This window comes from Rhamphochromis longiceps, linkage group LG12 (genome assembly GCF_057381845.1).
Source record: "Rhamphochromis longiceps isolate RC_006_pf linkage group LG12, R_longiceps_female_GT1.1, whole genome shotgun sequence".
Lineage (NCBI taxonomy): Eukaryota > Metazoa > Chordata > Actinopteri > Cichliformes > Cichlidae > Rhamphochromis > Rhamphochromis longiceps.
The window spans coordinates 16,615,594-16,637,893 of NC_140568.1; the positions used below are offsets into that span (position 1 = coordinate 16,615,594).

At 41.0% G+C, this 22,300-nt stretch overlaps 1 protein-coding gene across 1 annotated transcript in view; it reads right to left on the reverse strand.

Annotated features, from left to right (window-relative positions):
- The window catches only part of LOC146657120 (multiple epidermal growth factor-like domains protein 9), a 41,993-nt gene extending 23,082 nt beyond the window's left edge, over positions 1-18,911 (reverse strand). Inside the window, exons 1-2 of the mRNA XM_085424972.1 lie at positions 17,959-18,911; positions 10,938-11,157 (exon numbers count right to left, since the gene is read on the reverse strand). Coding sequence (XP_085281098.1) covers positions 10,938-11,157; positions 17,959-18,505 — 767 coding nt within the window. The 5' untranslated portion in view covers positions 18,506-18,911. The remainder of the gene's footprint in view (positions 1-10,937; positions 11,158-17,958) is intronic.
- Positions 18,912-22,300: the final 3,389 nt, after the last annotated feature.

Genomic DNA, 22,300 nt, shown 5'->3' on the forward strand with positions numbered 1-22,300 from the left:
TCCATGTACAGGAGGTGTCTGACAATTGCTCCGTTCCGTAGTTGGTATCCGTAGCCAGTTTTGTCGATGATCTCACTGAGGGGGTTCAGGCATAGGCCTGGGGGGCAGTGGGGACAGAGCATCTCCTTGATAGATCCCGCAATTAATGGTGACTTGTGCTATGGGCTTGAAATTGGCCTCTAGTGTGGTATGCCACATCCCTGCTAAGTGCCTGATAAAGGTTCTAAGGGTCCTGTTGATCTTGTACAATTCTAGGCATTCCAGGATCCAGGTGAGGGGCATCTAGTCATAAGCATTCTTGTAATCAATCCAAGCAGTACAGACTGGTCAGTCTGCTCTTGCAGTCGTGGGACGACTGCTCTGTCTACCAGTAGCTGGTGTTTTGCTCCTCTTGTATTCCTGCCTATTCCTTTCTGTGACCCACTCATGTATTGAGCCATGTTCCTATTCATTTTAGCTGCTATGCTATGATGCCTGACAGGAGCGTCCATGTGGTACTGAGGCTGTGACTGAGTCTCATTGGAGTAACCATCTGGAAACCTGTGTGATTATGCAAATCTTTAAATGGCATTTCTAAAGGTTTAGACTTCTGCAGGAAATCCACCTTCTAACTTACATAGTAACCAGAAACTCCTTTACTCCCTACACCAGAACCTTCAATGCCATTCAACTGGCTGGCATTCCTCCTGGCGTGGAATTGCATTTCTAGGGAGGTGCACGTCCAGTGGCGTAACTCGTGACATAATTTACGGCATAGATTTGATGTAGAAGTACAATTCACGTGTAACAGAAACTACTTTTCATAGTTTTGTTCTCCAGTGAGGCAAAGTTTGGGGGTTTTTTCGTTGTTGTTTTTTTTTTTTTTGCTTTGTTTGTTTGTTTGTTTTTACAATCTTACCCAGCCCTTAGTTTTGTTATATAGTTTTCATTCATTTGTCATCTTTTATTTTCCCAAACTGTGGCTTAATGTCTTTATATTGAGCATTCACCACACTTAACACTCCTCCTGTGAGCAGAGGTCACATCATTATCAGCAGTTCTGTTGAATGGTGAGTTAATCTACAACCCAAGGCACTAAAAAGTTTGCTTGTGCTGAAAGATTTCCGTTTCCCCATTTTGTGTGCCCACTGCAACTTAGTTAAAGAACACAGATGATCATTTCACACTGAGAACAACTAATGTCATCTCAGGGTAAAGAACAGTCCAAATGCAAAGTACTGGAAGGCACTTTGGCCTCTTTTTATCCAACCCGACTTCCTCTTCCTGACATAAGCTACTGCTGTCAATTTATAAATTCATTAGTTTGATCACATGTGACTCTGAGTTTGAGGATAGTGGCAGATATTCATTGAGCAGGGCTTGGGCATGCTTTATTTTCTCTTAGAGGCTATACAAGAAAAAACTGACCTTCCATAAAGTGGTTTCTGCCTCTGTGCAGAAAAACGAAATGAAGTAGATATTCTAGAAAGAAGGTCTTGCTTTTCAATTCTAAGGAACAAATGTGGAATTCTGGCATTTAAATTGAAGTTTTAGAGAACTGAAAATAGGCGCTTTTAAGCATCTGCCTGAGATGTCGTGTCATCTATATTTGGCTAGCCAAACAGATAAATGCACCAGCAAACAAAAACAGTGACTCAGAAATGCAGGGGACATTCTTAAAAACACTCAGCATGTGTATGCAGCATGACAGCACAACCAACAAAAATCTTCTAGTTCCACCCCGGCAAATGCCCCAACAGAGGCTCACAGAAGAGCACAGCGTTGAGCACTTGCTGTGGGCTACAGGCTGTCCGGCAGTTACATAATGCTGCTTCACACAGCAAAGCTCAGACTTAGTTGCTCGCTTGGATTTAGGAAACTACAACTGTGTTATAACTAAATGCTGCCATTAAAGCCTATCAGGCTCTCGACAACCGTGCCAGACTTTCTAGACCTTTTAAAAAGTGCTCTAGAGCAATAGTTCTACAGGATTTCTGTGGGTCTTTCAAGGTCGTTTGCAGTTTCTTTTTTTTCCACATGTTTTTGGGTCCAGTATATTTTCAGAGGAATATTTTGTGTTAGTTAAGACACAACACTGACCTATAAATCATTCAATCATAAAAAAGGCAGCTAACCTAGGGGATGAAACAGTGCTGTATCTGCACTTGAAAAATAACTGAGCAAAGACCCAATTAAAGGGAACTTAATTACTAGCAACTTGTCACAAAAACACAATATGTTATCACTTCACAAGCTGAATCTATGAAAAATGCCAAAAATAACAGTTTGACAGACAGTTTTGCACCAACAATGCAATTCCCAAAAAAGCTATTAGCTAAAAACTGTACACAGACATTTTAGGAAGCAGCATTGTTAGTTTCCAACCTTCTAAATATCACATTATGCCAACAACACAGGAACAATATGTTGATGCATAATCACATGCCATGTTTTTGAAATCTTTATGTAGAGAAACAGACATACATAATCTACATAATCTATACATTTTATTCATTGTTAAGTTATGTAGAAGAAACATTAACAATTTACATCTTCCTTAGCAAGGTTTCACCATTTCCCATTTCATATTTAAAAAGAAATAGATTCCAACTCAACAAGTACAGTAAAGGTTTTGGTTTGGTTATACTGACCAATTTTTTTTCCAAACAGCCAAACTCTCTTATTCCTAAGGGTGTAACTTGCTCTGTCACTCTAGTAGAGTTGGCTTGTGAGCTTTCTGCCATTGTCATAGTTGCAAATTATTCCTGCCTGGCCTTAATTAACCCACTGTCAGTCCAAAAGTTTCAGGAAATTTGTATTTTTAACTTTTTTAGGCACAAGCATTTAAGAGTTGTAGTTGAATAGCTTCATTAGCACAGAAAAATGTTCTAATACTATTTTTTTCTTCAGCAGTTCTGGGGCTAAGAGCTTAATTCTTGTGGAAATGCGGCTGTGCATTCTGTTCAGCTCCGAAGAGCAAGCAGACAGTCCTACTTGTGTAAGAAAATTCATCCAACAATATTTTAAGCAACACTTAAAATATCAAACACTTGTTTGATATAAACAAAGTCATATAATCCGCAGTCTTAAGATGTGAAATGTTTAACTGTTTTCAGCCCATTTCCAGTCTTTATGTCAGACTATGTGAAAGAGGGCTCTTAGTGAATCTTCTGACAGAATTAAGTAAATTCTCTAAAATGTTCCAGTTTATATTCTTGCTTTGGTTGAATATGCAACGTTAATGACAGAGAGTAGGAGGAACTTTACAGGTGTGATGAGATGACTGTCAGGAGTGAAACTCATCATGTTCCATGCCTAAAGGTAACTACTCCTCCCCAGCTTCTTGACCAGGTCAGTAATTCCTGAACTAATTCTTTGAAATCTTGGTATAATTTCTGCTGTTATCACTGTGATTTCAGTGAACATGACCACAGCACAGACTGCCTTTACTTCAGCTCATTACTTAATGGGAAAGAAACCTAAAGCAGCAGGCCAGGGGGTCTGAAAGCTGGTTAATCTGGATAAGTTACAATGCTAAGCTCCTGAATGAGGCTAGGCTAGGCCGGGATGGTTATCAGAGGCCAGGCGCTGTGTGAAAGCCCAGAGCCCCAAAATAACCTTCTTGCCTCCACCTTTACCATCATTTGAAAGTGCTGTGCACGCAAAATCTCAATCAGCATGAAAAACACATCCTGTAGTTGCATCACAGGACTCCACCCAGTAGGATTTAGTTCAGGTGAGTAACATGTTTCTCGGGGCATGACAAAACAAATCCTCCACACGCTGCGGACACTGACTCAAGCTTCTAAACAGCAGCTTTCCTTTTCATGGCTAGAGGCAGAAAGTACAGCCGCTATTTTTACCGCATTCCTAACCCACACACGCAGCTTCTTTTCCCAGTCTGTTCTTGTGACTGTAGAAAGGCTGTGTACAAGAGCTGTTATGTGTTCTTTGACTGGATTTGAGAAGTAACCGGGGTGGGTAACATTTTGACATCTTCCAGGAGGCCTGCAGCAAGACAACCTGGATCAATGAGCAGAATAATGATTGCGAATGTCTGAGCACAGCTGATCCCTTGAACATCTCGGCCCCATCTTTAGAGATAACAAACACTAATTCACAGCAGGCAGTCTGTTCAAGCTTGGTGTGTCACAGCAGTTTTGGAGCTAAAGTTAAGACTCCTTTAAAATGCTGTAGCCAATTTGCAGGTACATTACAAATCAGAGCCTTTGTCCTGATAACCCACTCTATACAAAATGTGTACAGCTGGTCTACATAATAAAAATACCTGAAAGGGTTCATGGAGGCTCAAAGTAAATCTCAGTAGCCTCATAAAGAGGATTTGTTTCAGAGTTTAGATCACAGTGACACAATTAGAATCTTAGATAGTGCTTCTCTACTCAACCTCAGCAATCAAAACGCTTCATACAACATGTCTTATTCACCCATTTACACCAGTTCATACAAGCACTTTTTTCTGTCCAACATTCAGTCTGATGGATGTGTCAGAGGGCAATTTGCAATATCTTGACCAAGGATATTTGGTATGCAGGCAGGGATCAAACCAGCAACAATTCTGATTACCTTCTGATTAGTAGATATCCTGGTCTACCTCCTGAGCTACAGTCACCCTGTGTTCGACAAACTGGTGGTTAAATGCAGTCACTCTGTCGTTAACTCACGTGCAAATCAGTGCTGTCGCTAAGCCCTTTATGCAAAACATGTTCAAATTCAAGTTAAGCCAGTGACTGAGCCAGTGTTAAAGGAAAGCCCGAATGATGTCTTCGTTTTATTGATTTTACTGTTAAGTACTGACCAGTCGTAATATTTCTCTTATCCAAAATGGGTGAAACCTTTTTTTTCCCTCCAGAATTCAAACAAAAGCTTGAGGTCATTTTCAGGTGTAATCATGTCCTAAAATTTATTAGCATTAGTCCCAAATTGGCTTCCATGGTGTCAGAATTCATTTTTTGAGCAATAGTTCTCCAGTCTTTCTGAAGGTTGTTCTCAGGTTTTTCTTTGAACACTGAACATCAGTGGGAACAGGTCTTCTGGAATAATGAATCCAAATTTTACATTTTTGAAGTAGGACAGAGGTACAGCAGTGAGTGTTTGCAGCCATTTTAAAAACATGCGGAGGCTCTGCCGTGGCTTGTGGCTGCATTTCAGGCTGTAGCATTGGGAGTGGGAGAAAAACCCATTCGATTTTGATGCACCATGGAACACAATCTAGGAAAAATCTGAACAGTAACAGATTAATTTTTCATCATGACAATGATCCCACACACACCACCAATGCAGTAAAGGGATACCTGGATAGAAAAAACACACAATGAAACACTATCAGTCATCGACTGGCCTCGCCAGAGTCTAAATCTAAACATTAGAAACATTAGTAGGGGCAATCATGGCTCAAGAGTTGGGCATTCGTCTTGTAATCGGAAGGTTGCCGGTTTGAGCCCTGGCTCCGACAGTCTCGGTCGTTGTGTCCTTGGGCAAGACATTTCACCCGTTGCCTACTGGTGGTGGTGAGAGGGCCCGGTGGTGCCAGTGTCCGGCAGCCTTGCCTCTGTCAGTGCGCCCCAGGGCGGCTGTCATCACCAGTGTGTGAATGTGTGTGTGGAGAGAAGAGCTGCCCCAGCTGTGTTTCCCTCCTGTTACCCATTCCCTGATTGCTCCCTCTGTGTATTTAAGCCCTGTGTTTCTCTGTGTCAGTGTTGTGATCTACCCTCATATATGCTGTGTGGTCTGGCTGCCTGCTTGCTTATGTAAGTTTATTTGGATTTTTGTTACGTTTTGCCATCCAGCATTAAAAGCTGAGTTTTGAAATACACTTTTGCCTACCGTGAGTCTGCACTTTGGGTCCACTACTCCTGCCTGCACACAGCTGTTCATGACAATTTGTATTTTCTGTTGTACAGTTCATTTGCTGTTATGGATAAAAAGTGTCTTTTTTTTTTTTGTTTCAAAATAGCTGATAACTATTTGCTGATAGCTGCCAGCATCTGCAAACAAATATAATTCTATAAAGTGGTTCTATATAGTGTGTAACTGTTAATATAGAGCGTTATTAAATTTATTGCTAATGCAATCATATGGCACACTGGCTTCTGAGGAAATTTTAGATGGCACTCATCAGAAAGGTTGCCTACCCCTGGTCTAGACTTTCACGCTTTACCTTATACACTGTATTTCCATTTATGTTTGCACGTTTTAACTGATCACTGCACCCATTTCCCAATTTTCCAGGACAATACAACGAAAAAGAAAAAAGGCTCACCCTACTTATCAAAATACAAAGTCATGCCATTGGCTAATGATCAAGTGGACTGGCCCATACAATCTGAGCGCTTAAAGAGCTTTCTACTACAATCTTCCTGCCATCCACATTCATACAATGCTTTCATTCTATGTCTTATAAGCACTTCATCCAAGAAGGACACACTTGCACTCTGATGGACACATAGGGGCAACTTCACTTTGAAACACGCTGGAAGATCCAGACACTGACCGTGGGTTAACAGTAGGTCAACCAACCACTGTACCTTCTGATCAACAGCCACTTCTGCCCTTACCTGAAAGTCTAGGCTGTGATTATGTATACAGGGAAAAAATAATAATTAACTTGCTTATCTGGCTCTGCATTTTTATGCCAAATCCACCAGAGTTGTTGCCTGTTTATACACACAACAGTCAAGAAACCATGTTTAACACCAAAACAGCTTCAGAATTGACTCTCTCTGTTTTGTCCTTCACCAGTTAACAAAATACTCAACTTTACCTGATAAATACTAGCAATGTGGTTCTGGGCAATGTAAACATCTATTTCTGCTGGTCACTGTTGGAGCAAGCAGTAAGGCTGAACCAAAACAAGCTGAAAAAATGCTAAAATACAGCCCCCCTTACATTCTATACAGAGATACAGTTGACATGTGCGTTTTATACCACAGTTAGTCAGAAAAGCAGTAAATATGTAAACAAAGCTTATCTGATTTACTAGTGAGACACAGCACAGAAATGAGTTGGGTAGGTGGATGATTGTGTATAGTGTAAAGCGCTTTGGGGTCCTTAGGACCAAGTAAAGCGTTATACAAATACAGACCATTTACCATTATTGAAGTAGTGTGGGAATATCTTGACAGAGAATGGAACAAAAGGAAGCCAACATCCAAAACAGGCTCTGGAATGACCTCCAAGAACCCAGAAAAAATATTTTACTTAACTACTAAGAGATTAAAAGACAGCTTGCCTACAACAGTCTAGACTAAGCACCCTAAGAAGGGTTAACTGATGGCACGACCATAGCTGGACTGGCCATCGGGCATACTCGGGCATGCTCGGTGGGCCGATGATTTTTTTTTCTTTTGTAAGGGTATAAAAAATGAAAGGTGGTGGATTGGCCAGATACTGGCCGGTGTGTAAAAATAACTCAGTTGTTTGGTGGTGGCTATGGCGGAGCTTCCACAGGGAAAAGGGAGGCAGGAGGAGCAGAGACCCAAGGCAGCACCGGTCCGAGTGTCAGGTGAACTGAACTTCAGGTAAGAAGTTATGACCTGCAGTCTATCTGGGTCAGATATAAATCAAGTTTAGGTGGAGTTTATTTTCGTTGTGCTGACTTTTTACAGTCAGTTACAATAACTCGTACTGCGTACTAGCTAGCATGACAGAGTTTTCATCAGCATTGTTGTAGCGAACTTTATTTTATTCATAAGGTTAGTTAGTAGAGTCGCCAACCCGCATTCGTCCCGCATTCAGAGAAAAATATTACGAGTTTCGTATTGAGCTGAAAAGGAACAGTTTGTCCCGTACTTCAGCTAGAATGGAAAAAGACACAAAGCTGGAGTTATTCTGTCGTTACGCTGCACAGCTGCCTCTTCTCTCCCCTCTCTCTCCTGTTGCTACTTCAATCATGAAACTGATCAATGATCAGCTGATTGGCTTTTCTCTCTTCTTTGTTTATCGCCCACTTTGCGCCAGAAAGAGGAAACCGCCGAATGTTGCGCTAAACAACAGCAGCACGTTTAAGCTTGATCAGCTGTTGTTAGAATTTATTTAATATTAATTTCTAGTATCAGCTGATGTTTGCTGGAGCCACAGCCGTAGAAGCTGCTGGTCATGTTATCGGTTTGGTTATCTGGTGAGAGGGAAACATGAAGATGAAACCCGGAGATGTCCTTACTGAATCATCAGAGCTGAACAGGTGATGGAGAAACAGGTTTACCTTTTAGGTGACATGAATGAGTTGAATGGAAGTTATGAACTGTTTCTGAGAGACAAATAACACCAAGTAGCTGACAGCTGGTAACTGTGCAGGGGTCTAGCAAAGTGTTGCCAGGGGGCCAGGTAGGGCATTAACAGGGAAAGGGGGGCACATAGAAATACTTTCTTATTTTCATTTAAAATGTCTGGCTGTTATTAAATAATTATCTGAAGCTTACAACCAAAGTTTTTATCTGACGTAAAATGAATAGAAATCATACATATACCAACAAGACTGTACATCACTGTCACAATCGCGTTTGTTTTCATCCAAAGGCTTTATGGCTTTAATACCTGGTGGGCCGGTCTGTAGTCAAAATGCCCGGGCCAATTTTTTGTCCCAGTCCAGCCCTGGGCACGACACGCAGTGAATTAATCTGAGAAGGCGCATTAAAAAATAAATGGCCAGGCCAGCGGTGCACATCGCAAAATAGCTCGCATAGACACATTAGTTGTGCCGCTTCTTAATGACGGTATCTTAACCAACAACCCCAACTACCAGATTCAACTTGTAATTGGCTAAAAATAACTTAGCCTACTGGTGAGAGGGATGTTGTTAGCTTTCCATATTCCGACACTTCAAAAGCTTCAGGAGCTGTCCGCTCAGCGCAGCATCAGCACCACGGAAATACACGGATACATCCGTAGACTCGAGACAGAATTCACACTGCGTTTTTGGGGCTTTCAGGTGTATGGACCAATGTTTTATTTTCTGATCAAACCAGAAATCTTTAATGAGCAGCTGGATTTGTCTCGCATTAACTGGCTGAGTTAATGCCAGTTAATGCAACATCGAAGCAGCTGGAATCCATAGCTGTGCGTGTTCATGCAGCTTGCATTTTCACCTGCTGTACATCACTACCTGACAAGTTTAACTGTCTTCAGAACATTGCAGAGGCCTTATTGACAGTATTTGGCTCTACATATCTGTGTGAGCAGATTTTCTCTCACATGACTGTCCTCAGGTAGCTGTCTGAATGCTGGACACTCGGAGACCTGTGTATCTGAGTGGGAGACCAGAGATCACATTAACATGTGTATTCCTGTATTAACAAACATGCCATATTGGCCCAGTTTATTTTACTTATCATTGTTGTGAGGAGACCATAAATAGCATTTGTGTTAGGATGCCTGGGTCGTTGACCCAGAGGTTTGAGTTTATTATATTATTTATCTTTTCTAGTCTTTGGTTTCTTTGTTAGAGTTCTTTCTTATGGTTTATGTCTCTGTGTAATCCTTAGTTGCTGTCTCCCCTGTCTGTGATATCCCCATGTCCAGTCAGTGTCTGTCTGCCCTGGTCCCACGTCTCTGTTCCCTCTGTTGTAGTGCCTGCCTGTGAGTCTGTGTCTCTAAGTTCAGTCTGTGTTATGTTTCCTGTTTTACTTTGAAGGTCCATGTCTTATGTTAATATATCTGGTTTCGCTTCCCCTTGTCTCGTTAGGCCTGATTTGCCCCAGCTGTGTTTCCCTCCTGTTACCCATTCCCTGATTGCTCCCTCTGTGTATTTAAGCCCTGTGTTTCTCTGTGTCAGTGTTGTGATCTACCCTCATATATGTTGTGTGGTCTGGCTGCCTGCTTGCTTATGTAAGTTCATTTGGACTTTTGTTACGTTTTGCCATCCAGCATTAAAAGCTGAGTTTTGAAATACACTTTTGCCTGCCGTGAGTCTGCACTTTGGGTCCACTACTCCTGCCTGCACACAGCGACACCTGACACTTTCCAGCCTTGTAATACCTGCAAGTCTCTTTTAGGCAGCTAAATAAAATCCAGGATGCTATGCCTGAAAAGGTGGGTACAGCTTTATTGCTCACCTATAGAACTTTCTTTCCCAATTTTCCAGGACAATACAAAGAAAAAGAAAAAAGGCTCACCCTACTTATCAAAATACAAAGTCATGCCATTGGCTAATGATCAAGTGGACTGGCCCATACAATCTGAGCGCTTAAAGAGCTTTCTACTACAATCTTCCTGCCATCCACATTCATACAATGCTTTCATTCTATGTCTTATAAGCACTTCATCCAAGAAGGACACACTTGCACTCTGATGGACACATAGGGGCAACTTCACTTTGAAACACGCTGGAAGATCCAGACACTGACCGTGGGTTAACAGTAGGTCAACCAACCACTGTACCTTCTGATCAACAGCCGCTTCTGCCCTTACCTGAAAGTCTAGGCTGTGACTATGTATACAGGGAAAAAATAATAATTAACTTGCTTATCTGGCTCTGCATTTTTATGCCAAATCCACCAGAGTTGTTGCCTGTTTATACACACAACAGTCAAGAAACCATGTTTAACACCAAAACAGCTTCAGAATTGACTCTCTCTGTTTTGTCCTTCACCAGTTAACAAAATACCCAACTTTACCTGATAAATACTAGCAATGTGGTTCTGGGCAATGTAAACATCTATTTCTGCTGGTCACTGTTGGAGCAAGCAGTAAGGCTGAACCAAAACAAGCTGAAAAAATGCTAAAATACAGCCCCCCTTACATTCTATACAGAGATACAGTTGACATGTGCGTTTTATACCACAGTTAGTCAGAAAAGCAGTAAATATGTAAACAAAGCTTATCTGATTTACTAGTGAGACACAGCACAGAAATGAGTTGTCTCTCTTCAGTTGTGTTGACAAAACAAACTGACTTTTTTGCCAGAGGCTGCCCTCGCGGGGAAACTGAAAAAGCAGCCTTACCTGTCACAGAGGTGATTCACTGCACCGTATGAGTCGCAGGAACAGGGCTGGCAGCCACTGGTGCCATTTGTGAAGTAATCCTCCTCGCAGTCCTCACACTGCAGACCAGTGTAGCCCTTCACACACGAACACTGACCGGTGCTCTTGTCACAGTCGTCGGGATGTGAAATCCCCTCAAAGTCACTGCTGCAGTTACAAAGGATCTCTGAGTGAGTGGTGGCTGGGGTGTGACAAAAAAACAGGAAAGACAAAAAAAATGTAAATAACGCATGAAGGACAACAGTAGTGAAAGCAGGTCAGTACTGACCACACTACACAATGATGAACATTGTTTATTTCACAAATATTATTTCACAACAAAACATTTCAAATGCAACAAGCAGTGACTTGTGTAATGTGCAAAACAGGGATTTTAAAACCTTTTTGTTGTGACCCTTAAAGATGAAAATGCATATGTTTCCTTCAAAGTCATAAACCATTCAACTTTTCATCTATAATTTTATTTTTTTTTACCCTGGTTTCACCCTGCTTGTTCAACACTTTCTCCTTTTCACTCCCTGTTTGTTTAGGTCTAGCAACAAACTACTTTGTTGGGATTAGGTAAAAAAAACAAAAAACATTGCGGTTTGGGTTAAAATACATCCTTTCACAATGTTAACCATATCTTACACAGCAAACCTCTCCCATCGGCAACAAGTGTCTTTGCCATTTCCTTGGATACCACAGTTATGTGTCCCACAACTGTGACAACCGCTAGCAGATCTATACAGTCCCGATCAAAAGGTTAAAGCGCTTGAAAAATGGCAACAACAAAAAAAATATCATATTTTGTACGGTTGGATCTTAACGAGGTTCTAACAAGCTTGGAACCAAGCTTTAACATGGAACAAGGAGAAATGGGAGTGAGACAAAACATTTGTTTGAGCATGCAATTTATTAAAAATAACACTTAAAGTGAAACTTTTTGCATTTGGAGGTCTCTAAAGTTACACCACACCCTCTCCATGACCCTAGATAGGTCACCAGTGACTTGAGCCCTACCCCACGAAGAACCTTCAACAAACTCTGAGTGTAAAAGTAAACTCTGAGTTGATTAACTCTAATCTGTAACTGAGTTCCCTGTTCCAGACCAGCTGATCAGAGCAAGTTCAGTCATTTCAGAGCATGTTCATGCGCACATTCAGCTGCACATGCATGAATGTGGAAAGGACAATCTGCATTTGTAATCCGGTGGCCTGAGAGAAATGAACACATGTCAGTACTGACTATGATATTTACCTGAAATCACAGCAAGGAAGAGGAGTAATTATAATCATCTTGAGATACTATGTCATCTTCATAATAAGTATGAATGTTTAATTTAAAAAAAAAAAAAAATAGATACAAAAAAATAAATGTCTGCTGGCATCTTTTACCCAACTTGAAGTGTCATTAGATGAAGCTGGAACCCTAATTTAGGTTTGATTTGTGAATCTAATTATTCAAACTGTAGGAGTCAGAAACAGAGGATTAAAATATGAAGAAACAGATCACAGTTTACTGATAGACCTGCTGTTAATTACCCAGATAGCAAAAGATCATTTTGTTTTTTCAATATTTATTCAGTAAAAATTGAATCTACTGGAGTACTATAACAACCTCACTTTTTTTAAAAATACAATTTTTTTTATTTTTTATTTTCCCCACTACTGAATAAAAACCCCTTAATGAGATTTACAGAAAAACTCAGCTTTTATGTTCCCTTGTTAACCTGATCTAACAGCAGCTTCCCTTACAAATGATGGCTCTCTTACAGTCATAACAGAGATGCTGTACGTTACTTTCCGTGGAGCTTGCATTGAATAAAGACTTGGAAAAGTACTATTAGTAAAGCTAAACATGATTTTACTTCAATACTTCAATACAGTCTTGGGGGATCAGCCATTTTAAATAAGGAGCACAGATTGTGCCAGGGAGTAAGCCATTATGAATGGATCTAATCAGAGGAGCTAAGAAATGATGAGAACCAAAGATCCGGGCCTGACTCAGTCAGAATCCGTGATCCATATCCATTTTGGATGTCAATGTGAGGACGCCACTTGCACTTGGCCTAACCCATGCAAGTGTTTGTAAAAACCCACTGAGACATGTTCAGACTGAATTTCAGACCATGTACCTTTCAAAATGTTGTTTGACATCATTTCATGACTGAATGTCAATCTGTGAACAAATTTTTAACGCGGAATGTCAGATCGGACTTCAAAAACTCATTTAGTTGTATTATAGAGCCTTATCTCAAAGATCCCAGCTGTGACAGGCATTTTTTATGACTATTACCATTTACTATATGACAAGTTATTCATCATTGATCAGTCTTCTCTGTCTAAAGACCCTTTTCTTTAAATAGTGATTGCTACAGTAAGGCTCAATAGATGTTTGCAGTGGACAAAAACAGGCTGTCACTCTGATAGCTCCATTACTGCCTACAGAGTCAGAGTTAGCAGGATGGAGACTAAAATTTATTTAATATTCCGAGTAGATAATAACTCTGTCCTTATATACTGACAACTGAGTGAATGTCATAGCACTCATGTTAATTAAAAAAGCACACTAACATCTAAGTGTTTGTAAAATGAATTATGCTTTTACAGCAACTTTATGAATGAGGAAATGTGGCATCACACAGGTGGATCAGGTGCAGCAAGAGGGGAAGAGTGAGGAAGAAATTGAGACTTTGAAGTTTACAGAGTCTGTTACCATGGTGACTGATTCAGTTTTTCCTGGAACAGAAAACCCAGAATTTCACTCATCTCAGTTCAAACATTTGACCTAATGTTTTAAGCCTTTTTATAGCTGATCATGCTGTCACTGTCATTGCAGCATTCCACAGCTAATGGAATCGGCGTGATGCACTGTGTTTGTAAAGAGCGAAGTCTTTATGCTAGCATTTGTCATAAACCAGTTTAGCCCAACATTACACAGACACCTGCCTTACACATTTACTGAATCTGGAAACTTTGGAACTGGTAGTGGAAGAGAAATTTAATTTGAAAATGGACCAAATGTGAGCATGCCCAGAAATGAAGACACTAGGTGCTGCCCTGGCTTCCACCATCGTTCACTTTAAGCTGCACAATCGAACCACAGTCCACTAATATCATCTGTGTCTAGGAGCTGCCCACTGTGTTGTGCTAAAGAAGTGCACAAAGTTACACTTTGCTCATCCAGATTTTTCAAATGAAACCTTGTCTTTCTTTGGCTGGTTTCTGTTTTGTTGAAAGCACAATTCACTTATGCTTCAAAAAAACAAAAAACAAGATTCCCATCTCATGGAGACTCTAGACAGTCTAGAGATAAGTGTGCAACTGTGCTGCATATGGAGGATGTAATGACAGACATGTGGATGAATCCACAGAGTGCCAATCTATTATTCATCTGATCTCAGGCTAGGTGTGGCAACTGAAGGCTCGACTGTGTGTCTCCATTCTGTGCTCAGCAGTGAGACAAAGAAAACAGACAAATAAGAGAGCAGAACAGCATGTTTTTATATGTGGTGTGCACACAATATCTCAACTAACATTAAGAGAGGAAAGGACAGCTAAATTTTAATGCATTCCCGCTCAGGCGTCCTACTCAGATTATACTCGTCTGCCACTGCTGCTTGGAGTTTTATGTAACTAATAAAGGCCTGTGGTTACGCAAGCTTGTTGAATATACAGTCTGGGCCTTTGCTACAGCAATGTCCGCATAGGAACTGTCAGTTCTGATCACGCCTGAAAATGTGTGCGATCCAGTGAATGCATCACCCCTAACACACGCACAAAGTTCATTCTTAAAACCCAGCTTCCGCTAGGTGTGAGATGATTCTGTGAGGCCGCGGCAGCAAGTTTGATTTAGATTGCACTGGAACTGCGTGCAGCGAGGAAGAGAAGGTGAGGAGGAACCGAAGCAAGAGTTCATCTTTCTCCTATTTAACTTGCTGTAAAGGGTTGTGACAGCATGGCTGCTGGTATTCAGGAACAGACAGTGGCAGACTGCTCGCCATGAAAAAAGAAAAAGAAAAACAAAACAACTGCCTCCTGTCCTGCCTAATTTAGAGCTTGCTATGGTGAAAACAATCATTGTGCTTTGAGATTTGTTTGGAGAGTCAAAACGCATTATCTTCCATGAAGCACTGGGAGACTTTGCAAAGTAAAGCTGTGGAAAAACACCACATGGTATTGGTCTATGGGGCCTCTGCCCTGGAAGAGAATCTACTGAGGTAGCCGAGCGAGGCGTTATCCCGAATGATGTGATGATGTCGTGTGAGTGGCCTTCACGCTACAAGAATAGAGAGTTTGGGGGGTTTTGAAGTTACAAATCTAAACAAGGCCAGCTGAAGTTTCCATTTATGACCTGACACGTGGCCATGTGTTTCATTTTGACCTCACGGTTCACGTAACAAAGTGGATCAAATGACTTAAAAGGAGAAATGACTAAATGCCTCACTAACATGAAAAAGGATCCAGGAAGCAGTTTGGTAAATATGCTGCATTTTGACTGAACACTTCCTGCACTCTGGTAGAGTATATTTGCATGAATCGCAGTTCAAAAATCTTTATTTATCTGCTTGCGTGCAGAACCTGTTTTTCCTCTTTGGGCTAACTTTTTTTTCTTATTGGCTGTCAATTATGAACAGAAGGTCTGAACAGCAGGTGGGTGGGGCTTCTGTGATCCCAGCCAAAGTTCAACATTTTAACTTTGTTGCTCACTCATTTATTTCTAGCTCCATACTTCAATCCTTGAACTCTACTAGAGCAAGAAAACCATTCTTAGTTAACATATACTAGGCCCTGGCTCACCTCCTCAGTTCGCCTTTTGACAGAGACAAAGCTGTTTGTTTCATTCTGCTTTACTAGCGACTGTCTGTTCACTTTTGTGCTCATAGCGAGAGCTGACCATATTAGGGATATTACCTCTATATAACCAAGAGCACAAAAAACAGCCTGAAACTCAGTGTTTAGAGCTGTAGCCTGAGCTTTTAGCTGATAGGGATTACTTGTAGGTACATTAACCTCATTATTTGAACAATCATTCCTTTTTAATGTGAGCATCCACCATTGTGACAGTGTGCATATGACAGAAAATAAGGTAAACCAATTCAAAAGCTTATTTTGTCCAACCAGAATGCTTATGGCCCAAACAGACTTATATATTTATTACTTACATATTATGAAAAGAAAAATAAACTCGAAAACTGTTTTTTTGATAACGTTTAATCAGTATCAATAGAATTTTTTCTTGTTTATGTGCCATGTTATAGACTTATAGATACTCACAGCTAACTATAACAGTAAAACTACTTACATGTGAAATGGATAATGCTGATGTGGATGTTACTTTGTAAAGGGCCACTCGCGTAAACACTGTTGCAGACCAAGCAGACCCCCATGCCTCCACCCCCTGTTGAAAAAGCACTTCCTGATGGTGGCAGCCTCTTGGCTTGACGAACAAAACAAAGACTCCAGGGTGTTTATGTGGCCTCTAAGCTCCCACAGGATCCCCTGCTAACATGCAGGTACCTGACAACACAGATGAACACCTTGAGGGATTCCATTTCCATAACATAACAGGTCAGAGCTGGGGAATATTGTGCTTGTGTTCATTTCTGGAATACAGTTGTGATCCAGCACCAAGAAATAACCTCTGAGCATCCACCAGGTCAACGGTGATCCACTTGGCAGCAGAGTTAGTTTGTATTTTAGATATATGCCACTTTCAGAAACTAAAACATGTTGCCTCTCAAATTAGGCCTCTTATGTATATTTTAGCATAACGCTACTTCTGTTATAAGGTTAAGCCAAAATCAAACTCGAAACAGTCAAAATGGAAGATGTTCTTTAACAATGTTCCACTGAACATTTGTGCATCTTTAATGGCCCATCTACCAGGAGTTCAACCAGAACCCAAGCTTTACTTCTTTCCTCCCAAACCAGTCAAATCTGGAGATTTCTCAATAGCCATTTATGGCTGCAGTACACCACAACCAGCTTTCTTAATCCGCCACCATCACTAGGATTAATGCTGACAGTCAGGTAGGACACAGTGAGGAGAACAAAGGGGTCACTGTAAAAAAAACATGACTAGATTGGACCCCCTGGTGTGGGGAAGCCAATATCATTCAAATACAGTAGCCTGAATTTTACACTTAGGTTCAGGAGGTGTGCAACTGTGTGTGTACGTGTTGGTGTGTGTAGTGCTCTATAAAGCTACAAGCAGAACACAGTGTGGCCCGGGGAGATAGGGGATGAAGCTTTTACAGACAAAAAGGGAATAGACAGTGTTGAACAAGAACACATAAAAACCATTTTTATGTGGTTACAACAGGATAAGGGCAAAAGAAAGCCAAAGCACGAAGACACACCATCTGCTGAAGGTGAATTTTGGACATTTGTGCGGTATTTGTGGCAGACTGGAGAACAACACCATGGATGCTGAGATGTGTGTGAGGTGTGAGAGGAGGAGGAGGAGGGGGCAGACTCCCCCACTGTCATTGCTCATTCATGGCTTGGCCTGCCTAGCCATTTTGCTTGGATGGCCTTGTTCTGAATATGCCAAGCAAACAACAATGGAGAAGATGAAGCAGCTATATGAGCAGCGTATTCCCTGTCAGCTGCAAACATGGCTGCTCTGACTATACAGAATCAAGGCTTGGATGAATTCTCTGTGAATTGGAGAAACTGAGTGAACAACAACAGGATTACACACCCCCTCAAGCCCCCCACACCCAACCCCAACAACGTAATATATGTCACACTCGTCCTAAAATAATAATAATTAAAAAATGAAACCCTATGTTAGAACGGAGCTGTGCAGGGGAAGCATCTAGGCTCTTGCTTATTTTCAAAGGGGCACACTATGCACTCTGAGGCGTCTGCCCATTGTTGCAATCTGGTTAATTCGGTGGATGCGTCAAACCCACGGAGCCACCATCCGAGCCTACTGATGTGACTGCGCAACACAAACGTTAAATCTGCAAAGGTTCCTGCTTCACAGTACTCACCCTGGCTGCTCTCCACTGAGGTAACAGATGTGTCGATATTATCCGCAGCCCAGGCATCGTTGGCCGTGCGCTGGGAAACCATGGACACCAAGGTCTGCAGCATTTTCTCCGGAGTGAAGAGGGATGTTCGCGCGTCGGCGGACCGCTTGCGCACGCCGGTTAGCCTGGAAAACGGTGTTGTTTGTTCTTTAGTGTATGGGATTATTCCAACATCAGGGGCGTGAATTGTGCTGGTGGGGGTGGGTGTCGGGTCCGTGGTTGGCGTTTTGGAGATGGCCGTGGTGGTGGTGGAAGGATCGGCTGAAACAATAGTCGGCAACGGTGCGAGTCCGGCTGAAGGCGAGAGAGTGAACCAGCTCTCTGGTAAACTGCGAAGCATGTCGTTGCGGAAGGTATCCCAGGCATCGGAGGCTGAGCCGCTTTTCCCGGAGATAGACGACGCATCGTAGGTACTGATGCGGGGCGCAGCTTCAGAAAACCCACTATATACATACAAAATAAATAGTAAAAGCAGAGATATGTACATCATTAAGGACGTTAACGTCATGTTCAGCCTCAGCTCTCCATGTAAGCCCCAGTAATGGTCTTCCTCAGACCGTTCCCTGAATGGACGTGTACTCCAGCATTGATGTCTCCCGGCGGCGTACACTGCTGTTTGTTGCCCTATGAACCACCGTCAACACTTCACCTGCGCTGCAACCTAGCGCGAGCCGTTCCTCAGATCGACGTACCAGTGAGCCAATGGGAGCCCAGGAAAAATGCCCACGGGGCACTCGATCGCTCGTTGATTGGATAGTCCCTTTTTCACGCCGCAGACAATAAGTTGTAAATTATCAAGTGTCTCAGCCTCCCCGAAAATTATAACCGGTTTCCATTCATGAATTTTTTGTATTGATAGGGTACTTTGTAAAAATAATGTGGCAAATATAAGTTTATTATTTTTTGTCCCATTTTACACCTCAGTATGCGCCCGCTTAGGTATGGAAATTTCCAATAATTGCTGGCCTAAAGGTCCAATTATTGCCTTGCTCTTAATAACACCACACGCATTAACTGTCATAAAATTTACTAGCATCATTAAAAAATTTCCTGGAGCTACTCTTCCTGAAACGCAATCTACAGCTTAATAAAAAGCTCTGTGTGAAATAAAGGTGACTTGGGCATAAGTTTGAGTGGATCATGGGTATTTTCTCTCCTGACGTATGTGAAAACGAACACGTTTTTGCTAAACCCTGGTTGTGAAACCGCATAATCCATATTCCATGTCCTCACCAGTGACATGGTGGCATATTTGGGCCAAGCATCAAACAGGAAGCTGACCATGGAAAGCGCAGGCTGCAAAAGATCACGGGTTAAACAGCGGGCAAGCTTAATGTACTACATGTACAACAACTAAAGCAGTAATACCATTTTTCCGTTTTTAGTTTTCTCATTTACCCAAAATGGGACAGCAAGGCTATGAGCGAATGGGACCGTGCTAAGGCTTTGCTAATAAAAACGTGTGAGTCCATCAAACATTTAAACGCAGCGTAACCATCACCTAGTCATGGTTAAAAAAAAACCCCACAATGAAAGCTGTACAAGCCTTCTACCAAGAAGATGGTTTGTCAGGTCTTCAGTGTTGTTATCCAGCAGATGTGATGTGGGGAGAGCTATAGTCAGAGCATGCTGCTCCTTTAAATGTGTTTTTATATTGCATAATAATCAAAATGAGTCCGGTTTTAATATTGTATTGTTTTAAAAAATTTATAAAAACAAATAATTATCTTTACATACCTGTTTTTCTTCATCGTGTTTTCAGCAATACCTATCTTGCATGTGGTGAAATTGTCTAGAACACACTGACAGGTTTAATGTTGCATTAAAATACTCACCCGTAAGAATTATAGGACACTTGTTATTATAAAACAACAACAAATATGTAAATTAATTATATTCAAGCAACACATTTCCATTTTTGTTCCACTAACAAAGACCAGACCACTTAGAAGATGTTTGGTTTATTAAAAATATAAAAGAGTAAAGCTGGAAAAACTCAGGGTGCAGAGTGTCCTCCTGTGAATCCTATGGTTCCTGTGCTGAGAGAGAGTTACAAGAAAGAAAAAGAAACACAGTTCTGGGATGGAGGTAAATGCATTAGGAAATGAGGTGCCGTTTTCCTTTGAGCTGAGGGTGGCCCCCGCAAACCTCTCTGCAGGATACCCAGCTACTTTAGTTCAATTTTATATAAATAAAATAGAAATGAATTCCACCAGGAATGGAATTATTGTGACACTACAAAAAAGCAAAGCTTTATATTTTATAGATTGTTATTTATGAGTCAATTTATTCATTTTACAATCAGTTTTCATTCCTAATTTTTCTAAGGAAACAACAAAAATGTGCCTTCAAAAGTAGAATGAAAAAAATTCTGCAGCATAATTGATTACTAATTGATTTAGTAATTGATTATTAAATCAGTAATAACATGCACTGCCTTAACCACCCAAATATTCCCTAAAAATATGGACATCGTGCCACTTCAAACATACAGTTAATATCTGCAGTATTACACATATGCTCACATGTTGATTTTATAGCAAGCAAGTTTTTAAAATAAAAAAAGTTAAGAAAACCCTTTATTCGTGATGTTTTCTCATATTTGTTAGCTGTTCACAGTGCCCGGTACTGGTTAGAAGAATTCTCCAAAAGTTGATTCTGTTCATTTGAACGTAACGTTTTCAGTGGGAGAAACGTTTCGTCACTTATCCAAGTGACTTCTTCAGTCACAGCCGACTACATGTTTCCCCAATCTTAAAAACAGTACATTTGCATAATGACTGAAACCAGCCCACTGAAGGAACAATGGACTGGTTTCCTTCAGTGAGGAAACCTGCAGTCAGCTGAGACTGAAGAAGTTACTTGGATGAGTGACGAAACGTTTCTCCCACTGAAAACGCTACGTCCAAATGAACAGAATCAACTTTTGGAGATTTACTTACCTGGATGATTGAGAATGCATCAAGACATTAGAAGAATTCAAATGTTCAATTACTGTATATGCTGTAGATCTGTTTGCAAAAGTAGTTTTTCCACACTTGACACTTGTTAAGTAATTTGTTGATGATACTAACGCTCTCCTTTGCAGCGCTCCTCTCCTCGCTGCTCCAGATTTCATGTGCCATCTTAAACTCGAGGTGGATGCCAGTGCTGTGTGGGCTGGAGCAGTGCTCCTGCAGGAGGATTCACTCTGTTACTTCTCAAAAAGCAACCATCAACTGCACAATAGTACAGCTGAAAAAGATATCACCCAATATGTATTTATTTATATTTACTCCTGAAATGTTTGTTGAGAGGATTTTGTAAATAATCTTTGTTAAGTAGTGAACTGTGAATATTTCACCACAGCACAGCACATTTCAGCAGAAGTGAGTCGTTTTTTGTTTTTGTGTTTACCTTTGGTTCCTCTTGTTCATTGATAGGGAGCCTAGATTAGAGAACTGTCTTTTTTAAAATTTCTGTTGTGGAAGCTCAACAGAAGTTTTTTTTTTTTTATGTTTTGGCATTGCCTACTTCCAGAGCAAAGAAACTGATTCTAGCATCTTAAATGGTATTGTGCTGTTGCTCTTTTCTTGGGGCTGGTGAGGAGTAAGGATTGGGGAGTCACGTTATGTTTAGGTTGTGCCTACGCAAAAGTTTAGACGTTTATTTTAAGGTCACCACAGGAAGTAAGGGTATGGTCCCTTGATTTCTTGTAGTCAGTTTATGATTGGCAAGTGTTTGTTGCCCCCTAGTGGCCTCATGGGGCGATAACAAGTCAGTTTGTTAGAAAAGCTCGGAATCATATGGCTCAATTGGAAAATAAAGATTAAGTAAATTCTAATTTCAACAATTTCCCTTCATTTCACGAAGAAATAGTCTGAAAACAGAAAAGGGGATAGTTAGAAAGACTTATGTGTGTGAAGGGTTCAGATTTACATATGGGCCCCAGTTTTATACTCCATTAGACTCCACCAAAAACCTGCCAAAACAGTTATTTTTACGGTAAGTATCGCTGAAGAATCCTTAATAGCTGCACAAATAATGACATGAAGAGTTTTGTCCCATGCAGAATTCACTTCCTGCTCCTTTTGACAATGCCATAAAGGTCTGTGGTCCAGCTGGGCATGGCAAAGGTTAGCTGCTATCATCATATTTGCTCAGTATGTAACTGTTAACAGCATCAAAATGCTAAAACTATAATAAAGGCAAAGTCAAAAGATGCACCTCATCAATGTTTATAGTTCATGATTAAGAAAAAATTCAAGATTCAAAGATTCAAAGCATTGTCATGTGTACAAAGAAAATAATTTCTCTGTGCAAT